Below are 12,568 nucleotides of genomic sequence, written 5' to 3' on the forward strand. Positions count from 1 at the left end.
ATTTACAAAAAAATGAAAACGTGACTGTCATACAAAAATAAAAATGAACACGTGTCAAATATTTTATTCTATTTATTAATTAATGGGAGAACCACTAAGGTGGTAAGGCTGGTTCAAAGAGCATTTGAGGGGCTGAGTATTTATAGATAATTTAGTAAAGGAATGTTGGCAAAAGATTGCTAGTATTGATATAAGGCTGGTTAATGTCATACAGGACAATAAACTAACATTTGGAGTTATCCTTCTTATTAGACAGAAATTACTTGCATTTCTACTGGTCAAATCTACAAGTTAACATGTAATTTCTCAGTCTGGGACTTTAAGTAGTAAACAGTGAGTTGAACAAAATACACTCTTTAAACAGTTAAATTTTCCTTAGGTGTCCCTGTACCCCATATGGCATTGAAAGGACATACCACCTCCCTCTTTTTCCCCAAGTTTTTAAATAATTTTTATTAACATCTGCTGTAAAACCCAAAATGGGGGAAACAGTGCTCTATAATATGATACTGGAAACAAAGTCAGTGCTGGGTAATGTTGGTTGTTTGCTTTCTTTTTAAAATTATTTTATTTTATTTTAATTTATTTGTTTATATAGCAGGTTCTTATTACTTATCTATTTTATACATATTAGTGTATATATGTCAATCCCAATCTCCCATCATCCCACCACTCCCCCTTCCCCCCCTTGGTGTCCATACGTTTGTTCTCTACATCTCTGTCTCTATTTCTGCCTTGCAAACCAGTTCATTTGTACCATTTTTCTAGAATCCACATATATGTGTTAATATACGATATTTGTTTTTCGCTTTCTGACTTACTTCACTCTGTATGATAGTCTCTAGGTCCATCCACATCTCTACAAATGACCCAATTTCATTCCTTTTATGGCTGAGTAATATTCCATTGTATATATGTACCACATCTTCTTTATCCATTTGTCTGTCGATGGGCATTTAGGTTGCTTCCATGTCCTGGCTATTGTAAATAGTGCTGCAATGAACATTGGGGTGCATGTGTCTTTTTTTTTTTTCTTTTTGCGGTATGCGGGCCTCTCACTGTTGTGGCCTCTCCCGTTGCGGAGCACAGGCTCCGGACGCGCAGGCCCAGCGGCCATGGCTCACGGGCCCAGCCGCTCCGCGGCATATGGGATCCTCCCAGACCGGGGCACGAACCCGTATCCCCTGCATCGGCAGGCGGACTCTCAACCACTGCGCCACCAGGGAGGCCCCACATGTGTCTTTTTGAATTATGGTTTTCTCAGGGTATATGCCCAGTAGTGGGTTTGCTGGGTCATATGGTAATTCTATTTTTAGGTTTTTAAGGAACTTTGACACTGTTCTCCATAGTGGCTGTATCAATTTACATTCCCACCAACAGTGCAAGCGGGTTCCCTTTTCTCCACACCCTCTGCAGCATTTATTGTTTGTAGATTTTCTGCTGATGGCCATTCTGACTGGTGTGAGGTGATACCTCATTGTAGTTTTGATTTGCGTTGCTCTAATAATTAGTGATGTTACACACCTTTTCATATGCCTCTTGGCCATCTGTATGTCTTCTTTGGAGAAATGTCAGTTTAGGTCTTCTACCCATTTTTGATTAGGTTGTTTGTTTTTTTAATATTGAGCTGCATGAGCTGTTTATATATTTTGGAGATTAATCCTTTGTCCGTTGATTCGTTTGCAAATATTTTCTCTCATTCTGAGGGTTGCTTTTTCATCTTGTTTATAGTTTACTTTGCTGTGCAAAAGCTTTTAAGTTTCATTAGGTCCCATTTGTTTATTTTTATTTTTATTTCCATTACGCTAAGAAGTGGATCAAAAAAGATCTTGCTGTTATTTATGTCAAAGAGTGTTCTTCCTATGTTTTCCTCTAAGAGTTTTATAGTGTCCAGTCTTACATTTAGGTCTTTAATCCATTTTGAGTTGTGTGTGTGTGTGTGTGGTACGCGGGCCTCTCACTGTTGTGGCCTCTCCCATTGTGGAGCACAGGCTCCAGACACGCAGGCGCAGCGACCATGGCTCACGGGCCCAGCCTCTCCGCTGCATGTGGGATCCCTCTGGACCGGGGCATGAACCTGTGTCCCCTGCATCAGCAGGTGGACTCTCAACCACTGTGCCACCAGGGAAGCCCTGTCCATCTTTTTGATTATGGCCATCCCAATGTGTGTGAAGAGGTGTCTCATTGTGGTTTTGATTTGCATTTACCTGATAACTAATGATGCTGAGCATCTTTTCATATGCATATTGGCCATTTCTATGTTTTCTATGGAGAAGTGCGTGTTCAGATCCTTTGCCCATTTTTAAATTGGGTTATTTATCTCTTTTTATTCAGTTGTACAAATTCTTTATATATTCTAGATACAAGTTGCTTATTAAATATAGATTAATTGATCAGAAGTGTGTAGGTTTATTTCTGGGCTCTCTATTCTGATCCGTTGATCTATGTGTCTGTTTTTGTGCCAGTATAATATTGTTTTGATTACTGTATCATTGTAGTATAGTTTGAAATCAGGGAGCATGATACCTTCAGCTTTTTTTTTTTTTTTTTTTTTTGTATTTTTGGCTGCGGGTTTTTTTTGGTCTTCGTTGCTGCATGCAGGCTTTCTCTAGTTGCAGCAAGCAGGGGTTACCCTTCATTGCAGTGTGTGTGCTTCTCATTGCCGTGGCTTCTCTTGTTGGGGAGCACAGGCTCTAGACATGCGGGCTTCAGGAATTGTGGCACATGGGCTTAGTTTCTCCACGGCCTGTGGGATTTTCCTAGACCAGGGCTTGAACTCATGTCCCCTGCATTGGCAGGCAGATTCTTAACCACTGTGCCACCAGGGAAACCCTTATACCTTCAGCTTTTTTCTTCCTTCTCAAGATTGTTTTGGCTCTTCAGGATCTTTTGTATTTTCATATAAATTTTAGAATTATTTGTTCTAGTTCTGTGAAAAAATGCTGTTGGTATTTTAATAGGAATTGCATTAAATCTAGATTGCCTTGGGGAGTATAGTTATTTAAACAATATTAATTCTTCCAATCTATGAGCATGGTATATCTTTCCATCTGTTTTTGTTATCTTCAATTTCTTTTCTCAGTGTCTTGTAGTTTTATGAACCCAGGTCTTTTACCTCCTTAATTAGACTTATTCTCAGGGATTTTATATGATCGTAAGTGGGATTATTTTCTTAGATTCTCTTCCTGATAGTTCATTGTTAGTGTATGGAAATGCAACCTATTTCTGTATGTTAATTTGGTATCCTGTAACTTTACTGAATTCATTGATGAGTTCTAGTAGTTTATTGGTGGCATGTTTAGGATTTTCTATGTCATTATCATGTCATCTGCAAATAGTGACAGTTTTATTCCTTCTGTTCCAATTTGGATTCCTTTTATTTCTTTTTCTTGTCTGATTGCTGAGGCTAGGACCTCCAATACTATGTTGAATAAAAGCAGTGAGAAGGAGCAGCCTTGTCGTGTTCCTGAACTTAGAGGAAATGTTTTCAGCTCTTCACCATTGAGTATGATGTTATCTGTGGGCCTGTCATATGACCTTTAATATGTTGAGGTATGATCCCTCTATACCCACTTTGTTGAGAGTTTTTATTATAAAAAGATGTCGAATTTTGTCAAAAGCTTTTTCTGCATTTATTGAGATAATCATATGATTTTTATTCTTTAATATGGTGTATCACATTGATTGATTTGCAGATATTGAACCATCTATGCATCCTTGGGATAAATCCCACTTGATCATGATGTATGATTCTTTTAATTAATTGTTGAATTCAGTTTGCTAATATTTTGTTGAGGATTTTTGCATCTATGTTCATCAGTGATGTTTGCCTATAATTTTCTTTTTTTGTGTTGTCTTTGATTTTGGTATCCAGGTGGTGCTGATCTTGTAGTATGAGTTTGGAAGCATTTCTTTCTCAGCAAATTTTTTGGAATAGTTTCAGGAAAGGCAATCCTTCTTTAATTGTTTGATAGAATTCACCTGTGAAGCCATCTGGCCTGGACTTTTGTTTGTTAGGCATTTTTTATTATTAATTCAATTTCATTCCTGGAAATCAGTCTATTCGTATTTTCTGTTTCTTCCTGATTCAGTCTTGGAAGATTTTACATTTCTAGGAATTTATTAATTTTTTTCTAGGTTGTCTATTTTAGTGGTGTATATTGTTTGTGTAATCTCTTATGATCCTTTATATTTCAGTGGTGTCAGTTGTAACTTCTCTTTCATTTCTGATTTTATTTATTTGGCCCTCTTTTTTTTTTTCTTAATGAGTCTGGTTAAAGGTTTATCAATTTTGTTTATCTTTTAAAAGTACCAGCTCTTAGTTTCATTGATCTTTTCTTTTTTCTTTTTAGTTTCTATTTTATTTATTTCCACTCTGGTCTTTATTATTTCCTTCCTTCTGCTATCTTTGGGTTTTGTTTGTTTTTCTTCTCCTAGTTCCTTCAGGGTAAGGTTAGATTGTTTGAGAATTTTCTTGTTTCCTGAGGTGGGCTTGTTTGCTATAACCTTTCCTCTTAGAAATGCTTTTACTGTGTCCCATAGATTTTGGAATGTTATGTTTTCATTTGTCTCAAGGTATTTTTAAATATTCCACTTGAGTTTTTCAGTGACCCAATGATTCTCTCTTTTTGTGTGTATCTGTTATATGTTTTTGGTTTGTGGTTACCAGGAAGTTCATATATAACAACAAATAGGTGTCTATTTTAAGTTGATTTCTTAAGTTTGAACACCTTACATTTTTACTAACCCTCCAAATGTTTTATGCTTTTGATATCATATTTTACATCTTTTAATTTTTGCCATAACTACTATTGTAGATATAGATGATTTTTACTACTTTTGTCTTTTAACATTCCTACTAGATTTATAAGTGGTTGATCCACTATTTTTACTCTATGTTTGCCTTTACCAGTGAGATTTTTCCTTTCATATTTTATTTCTAGTTTTGGCCTTTTCCTTTTCCTTTAAGAAGTCCCTTTAACACTTCTTGTAAGGTCTGTTTGGTGGTGATAAACTCTTTTTGCTTTTGCTTGTCTGTAAAACTCTTTATCTCTCCTTCAGAGATAAAGATAAATCTGAAAGAAAACCTTGCCAGGTAAAGTATCTTGGTTGTAGTTTTTTTCCTTTCATCATTTTGAATATATTGTTCCACTTCCTTCTGGCCTGCAAAGTTCCTGCTGAAGTCTGCTGATAGTCTTATGGGAGTTCCCTTATACAGTACATAACTAGTTGCTTTTCTCTTGCTGCTTTTCAGATTCTCTCTTTATCTTTAATTTTTGTCATTTTAATTATAATGTGTCTCAGTGGGTACCTGTTTAGGTTCATCTTGTTTGGGATTCTCTGTGCTTCCTAGTGCAGGATGTTTGTTTCCTTCTCTAGGTTAGGGAAGTTTTCAGCTAATGTCTGATCAGATAAGTTCTCTGCTCCTTTCTCTCAATTTTCCCCTTCTGGGACCCCTATAACATGAAAGTGAGTACAATTGATATTGTCTCAGAAGTCTCTTAAACTATCTCATTTTTTAAAAATTATTTTTTCTTTTTTTTTTCTGTTCAGCTTGGATTATGTCTACCACTCTGTCCTCCAGATCACTGATCTGTTCTTCTATATTATTCTATCTGCTGTGGATTCCTTCTAGTATATTTTTCATTTCAGTTAATGTATTATTCAGCTCTGATTTGTTCTTCTTTATATTTTCTAACTCTTAGTTAAAATTCTGTGTTCATCCATTCTTCTGAGTTCAGTGAGCATCTTTATGATTATTACCTTGAACTCTTTATTGGGTAGATTGCTTATTTGCATTTAATTTAGTTCTTTTTCTGAGGTTTTGTCTTGTTCCTTTGTTTGGAACATATTCCTCATGCCTCCTCATTTTACCTAATTCCCTATGTTTATTTCTATATATTGGATAGGACTGTTATGTCTCTTGATCTTGGAGAAGTGACATTATATAGGAGACATCCTATGAGCTCAGCAGTGCACTCCCTCCTGGCTACTAGGCCTTATGCTCCAGGGGTGTCCTCTATTCATGCTGCATGCTCCCTTCTGTTGTGGAAGAGCTAACTGTTGAGGGCATATTGGTTGGTGGGGCTGGCCCTTGGCCTGTCTGGCTGTGATGCTCTGACTCATGCAGTTGTGGGTGCCTTGGTGGGCAGGGCAGTCTCCTGGTGAGGCTGACTGTGTAGCTGGGCAGTGCACCCTCTTCGGGGCCACAGGTGGGTGGTGCAGGATCCCTGTGCATTTGACTATGTGTCCTGGTGGTGCAAAATTGCTGTGGGCCCTCTGGTGCACAGGGCAAGCCCCCAGCACTAATAGGCTAGAGGGAGGATTTCTAAATGGTGCTTGCCAGTGCTGGAGTCAGTCCAATAGAACAAGATCCCCAAAATGGCTGCCACCAGCATCTCCATCCCCAGGGGGAGTCCCAGAGGCCTCCTGCCTCTCTGGTAGGCTCTCCAAGATCAGCAAGTGGGTCTGACACAGGTGACTTTCAAACTACTGCCTTTTTGCTGGGACTTGGACCATGTAAGATTTTGCCTGTGCCCTTTAAGAGTGGAGTCTTTTTCCTATAGCCCTCCATCTCTCCTGAATGGAATCCCCACTGGTTTTCAAAGCCAGACGTTCTGGGGGCTTGTCTTCCCAGTGCAAGACCTCCAGGATGGGGAGGCCAACATGGGTCTCAGACCCCTTGCTCCTCGGAGAGGACCTCTGCAGTGGTGATGTCCTTTTCATTTGTGTGTCACCAACCTTAGAGTTTGGCTCCTGACAAGATTGCATCTCGACTCCCCTACCCATCTTATTGTCACTCCTTCTTTATATCTGTCATTGTGGAAAATCTTTTCTGCTACTCTTCAGGTCATTCTCATACATAGTTGCTGTATAAAGTAGTTGTAATTTTGTGCTGTGCTCATAGGAGGAGGTGAATTCAGGGTCTTGCGACTCTGGCATCTTGATCCCCCTCCTCCCCCATATCTTTTGTTTATTTATATTATCTCAGTGGCTGAGACACTTAATACAGTGTTGATTAGAAGTATTAATAATGGGAATGCTTATCTTGTTCCTGATTTTAAAGGAAGTATTCTAATGTCAGTATCAAAAGTGATGAACTGGGCTTCCCTGGTGGCGCAGTGGTTGAGAGTTCACCTGCTGATGCAGGGGACATGGGTTCGTGCCCCAGTCCGGGAAGATCCCACGTGCCATGGAGTGGCTGGGCCCGTGAGCCATGGTCGCTGAGCCTGCGTGTCCGGAGCCTGTGCTCCACAACGGGAAAGGCCACAACAGTGAGAGGCCCACATACCACAAAAAAAAAAAAAAAAAAAAAAAGTGATGAACTAAGTGTTTTTGCTGAATATTTAATTTTTATTTCCAAACAGTTACATTTTGGCATTTTGTTGCAGGCTTTTCCCCATTTATGTTTTGTGTGTGTATTTATAACTATATATTATATTATGTTGTGTTATACTATATTTTCTCCATATAATATATAGAATAAACTTAACTTTGTATTTCCATAATAATAATATGACAGTTTTAATTACTGTAGTTTTATCATATACTTTAATATCTTATAGAACATTTATATCCCCCCTTTTTCTTACTCTTATAGTTCTCCTGGCTATTTTTACATGTTTATTTATGCAGATGAACTTTAGAATAATTTTGTTACTTTTTCTTCCCTTCCAAATCTAATTGGGATTTTGATTGGACTCATTAAGTATATTACCTAATTTCAAGTGTATGTGTATGGAATTCAAATGAGTGACTCATTATTATTTCTATTTTCACCATTAGGAATACATCCCTACTGTCTCCATCCTATGCAATCCAGGAATGAGAACACGTCACTGGAAGCAGTTATCAGAAATTGTAGGCTATGACTTAACTCCAGACTCTGGAACTACAATGAGGAAAGTTTTAAAATTAAACCTTACACCATACTTGGAAAAATTTGAAGTTATAAGTGCGAGTGCAAGCAAGGTAAATATGAAGATCAACTGAAATACTTTATTTGATGAGTTTGTTAATCAAATAATCATACTTTTTGTTGTGGTTGAATGTATAGTACTGACTAGCAGTGGGAGGAGATGGGGTAAAGTGGTAGAAGACCACTCTTATTTTTCCCCACAAAGTGTCTGCTTCTCTATGATTTCCTTGTCCTGAATCCTGAGTAGAAATTGTTCCTTTGGCCTCTTGTTAATTCTGCCACATTTTGATATGCATGGATGATGTGCTAGTCTTGATATATAATTGTTCCATTAAGAATGGAAATAGATGAATGTGTGTGTGGCATGTGATATATGTGTATTCTAGCAGAGTAAGTATGGCCATCTAGTGTTCTCAAAATACACTGAAAACATCTTCAGACTATAGACTGCAGAAAAGCCACTTCAGGGAAAATCTGTCAGGTCTTTCATTCTGCTGTCTATTTTAATACTGACAGCAGTTGTTTTCAGAGCAAGTGAATTTTTTAAAACTACATTGTGATTTTCCATAGGAATTTTTTAATTGTTTAAAAACTTTTCTAACTTACAGACAGTTGCAGATTACCTTACAAAAATTGCTGTGTAATGCACCAAATTCTTTCTTCTTTTTCTTATTTAGGAATTTTCATTAGAGAAATCCATGCATACAATGATGGGAACTTGGGATGATATTGCTTTTCATATAAGTCTATATCGTGATACTGGAGTCTGTATTCTTTCTTCAGTAGATGAGATTCAGGCTCTCCTTGATGATCAAATTATAAAAACTCAGACAATGAGAGGCTCACCTTTCATCAAACCATTTGAAAAGGAGATCAAGGTATGTTAAATATGATAGTCAACTCCTGGTCATTTATAAAAACTGCAATCTTATTACATATATGCTCTTGTGAAAATAAGTCAGTTTGTTGGATAGCTTTGGTGAAATATAGAAACAGATAACTTAAAATTAATGTGAAAATATATAGAACAGATGAGCCATTAACTCTAATGATTTTTAAAAGAAAAAATGATATTTTTATTAGGAAAAATCTTCTCCAATGACAGTGATAGATTTGGAAGGAAAACGGTATTATTTAATCTAACTGTAGACAGCCTAGACCCTACTTCATGCTATATTCTTTTTTTTTCCACTTTACTGAGTATTTTATTGACATAAGCTTTGACCGAGAAGCATAAGGTTTTCAAAATGTCTTTTCTTATAGGCAGAAAATCAATCTGGTTATTTTAATAAATATAATTGTGCAAAATGGTTGGCTGAGCAGTTAAAGAATATCTGCTGTCATTATTTAGTGGATGTGGGGCAGGAAAATGGTGTTGAACATGGAGGGGAAAAGAAGAAACAAATTTTCAACACTGGTGTTGCTATAAGGAAATGGTATTAAAGTGAAAGAACCAATATAATAATTTTGAGTTTATGCAGGAGTGTTATGTTATAAAACAAAATAGACTTTGGATATTTCTTATTTTTTTAATACAATTCAATAGCAGATAAGACAAAACATGAATTTTACACTCTGAATTAAATATTTTCTTCAAAGGGCAATGAATAAATTCTCATTTAAAGATTGTTTCAAGTTGATGCTAATCTTCTTTCTTTTTTTTAACATCTTTATTGGAGTATAATTGCTTTAAAATGGTGTGTTAGTTTCTGCTTTTTAACAAAGTGAATCAGCTATACATATACATATATCCCCATATCTCTTCCCTCTTGCCTCTCCCTCCCACCCTCCCTATTCCATCCCTCTAGGTGGACACAAAGCACAAAACTCCCTGTGGCTGCTTCCCACTAGCTACCTGTTTTACATTTGGTAGTGTATATATGTCCATGCCACTCTCTCACTTCGTCCCAGCTTACCCTTCCCCCTCCCCATGTCCTCAAGTCCATTCTCTATGTCTGTGTCTTTATTCCTGTCCTGCCCCTGGGTACTTCAGAATCATTTTTTCTTTTCTTTTTTTTTTTTAGATTCCATATATATGTGTTAGCATATGGTATTTGTTTTTCTCTTTCTGACTTACTTCACTCTGTATGACAGTCTCTAGGTCCATCCACCTCACTACAAATAACTCAATTTCGTTTCTTTTTATGGCTGAGTAATATTCCATTGTATATATGTGCCACATCTTCTTTATGTATTCATCTGTCAGTGGACACTGAGGTCGCTTCCATGTCCTGGCTATTGTAAATAGAGCTGCAGTGAACATTGTGGTACATGACTCTTTTTGAACTGTGGTTTTCTCAGGGTATATGCCCACTAGTGAGATTGCTGGGTCGTATGGTAGTTCTACTTTTAGTTTTTTAAGGAACCTCCATACTGTTCTCCACAGTAGCTGTATCAATTTACATTCCCACCAACAGTTCATGCTATATTCTCATAACTTGTAGTGAAGTTCTATATACTATACTTTATATTTGGGAACAAATAGCTTGAGGATCTTTTAGAATAATTAATGAAATATTGTCCACTTGACAAAAACAAATGATATTTGGGACTGTAAGATTATTTAATGTCCTTATAGTTGATGTGGGTAAGTACACAAAGCAAATAAATTATAATAACTAATAGTTTTATAGGTAGTATCAAAATTCAAACTGGAGACTATATAAAATGGGGAAAAGATCAACAACAAATGGATTTTTCCCCTGATATTTATTGACTTCTAAATGTGTGCCAGATGCTACTCTAGGGGTTTTACATTTATTAACCCATTTAATCCCCATAGCAGACCCTTAAGGTAGGCACTGTTATTATCAGTAGTCAGAGTTAAGGGAACTAAGGCATAGAGGGACAGGTAAGTTACCCAAGTTCACACAGCTAATAAACGACAAACCTGGAATTCAAAAAAGGCAGTTTGGTTTTAATTTAAGCATAAATAGTGTATTTATAGGACACCTTGGTTTTCAATATTTGGAGAAGACAAAGAGTTGTGTTCTTCCAAAAAGACATAAAGCTGCACATTTTCCCTTGAATCAGGCTGACCTACCTTTTCCTGGTAAGATGTTTTGCTTTTGCAGATATTTCTTGTTCAACAAAGGAGAATTTACAAGACAAGTTTGAAACCTCTCTTAGAGCTTTTAAAACAAAAATATGAGGCCAATCTCTTGATATATAGGACCTTAGGCCATATATTTAAGAAACAAAGAGCTTATATGAATGATCTTTGGCTAATGAAATACCTTATGGATTCTAGGAGATCTGTGACAAAAAGGAAGACTTTTTCCCCCAAATGCATTGATGTAGAGCACAGTTTCTCAACCTGGTTCTAATGACATTTGGGCTAGATAATTCTTTGTTATGGGGGCTGTCCTGTATATTGTAGGAAGTTTAGCAGTGTCCATGGCCTCCACCCACTAGATATTAGTAGAAATCTCACCCCACCAGTTGTGACAAATGTAAATGCCTCCAGACATTGTCAAATGTCCTTTGGGGTGAGGACAAAATAGCCCCTAGGTTGATAGCTACTGGTGTAGAGCAGGGTGTATTCCTGTATGCTTTCTGGACATGGGACAGTTCACCTAGAGATTAGGAAATTGGTCTAAATAAATACAGTCATTTGCAATTGTGAGTTCCAATGATTTAGGAAAACTTCAGACCTCCTAGAGTTTTTCAAAGCCCATGTGAGACACTATAAGTGACTTTGAGCTGTTTTGCACTGATTCAAAAATTACAATAAATTTAAAATACATATTCCTTTCTATAATTTATGGGTTTTCTTTAATAACTGGAACTTAGAATACTATGCTTTTCATTAAGGCCTGGGAGGACCGTTTGATTCGAATACAAGAAACAACTGATGAATGGTTAAAAGTACAAGCTCATTGGCTGTACTTGGAGCCCATTTTTTGTTCTGAGGATATCATGCAACAGATGCCAGAAGAAGGGCGTCAGTTTCAGACAGTAGACAGACACTGGAGGGATATCATGAAGTTGTGTACAAAAGATCCAAAGGTGAAGTGTTTGTTTTCTCTGTTTCAAATAAAGGGGAATCTTTATTTTTGGCAACTACAGAAAGCATTTGGCTTTTTTTCCAAGTACAAAAATAAAACCTGCTCATTGTATACAAACTGAAAAGCTCAGAAAAATATAAGAAAGCATAGATAATTTTACTTTTCAATTCATAAGATACACTACTCATAACTCTTTAATATGTATAGTGGAGCTGCTTCAAACATTCATTTAACTCACTGGCTTCTCCTATGTATACTCAGTAATCCCTCTTATAAAAATAAATAGTAAAATAAAATAAAGTGAAGAAAGCAAGAGGGTGGGAGAGACAGAGACAGAGAGAGACAGAGAGAGAATGAATACAAATGAATGAGTAGTGCATGTGATTCACCTGAGTTTCTACTCAATGACTCTATATGCTTGGGGGTGATGGGAAAAAAGAGTCAGCAATTCTCTCAGTTGGTCTCACTTGCTATGTGTCTCTCCTAGTGAGTATAGCACCTTGTTGAGTGTGATTTTAATGTTGAAAGACAAACCATGTATTTTTCATACACATAGTATACAAAGTTCATAGATATATATATCCACTTTTTAATCTGTTATTCAACTTAAGAAATAACGATTTATTTCAATGCTGGATGAAAA

General features: G+C 36.7%; 1 protein-coding gene across 2 annotated transcripts in view; it reads left to right on the forward strand.

Moving 5' to 3' along the window:
- The window catches only part of DNAH12 (dynein axonemal heavy chain 12), a 219,961-nt gene that overhangs the window by 75,231 nt on the left and 132,162 nt on the right, over nucleotides 1-12,568 (forward strand). For both annotated transcript variants that reach the window (XM_082639578.1, XM_082639577.1), the window contains exons 18-20: nucleotides 7,786-7,971; nucleotides 8,596-8,796; nucleotides 11,732-11,926. In XM_082639578.1, the coding sequence (XP_082495704.1) occupies nucleotides 7,786-7,971; nucleotides 8,596-8,796; nucleotides 11,732-11,926 (582 nt within the window). The remainder of the gene's footprint in view (nucleotides 1-7,785; nucleotides 7,972-8,595; nucleotides 8,797-11,731; nucleotides 11,927-12,568) is intronic.

Source organism: Mesoplodon mirus, assembly GCF_964341445.2.
Source record: "Mesoplodon mirus genome assembly, chromosome: 12".
NCBI lineage: Eukaryota > Metazoa > Chordata > Mammalia > Artiodactyla > Ziphiidae > Mesoplodon > Mesoplodon mirus.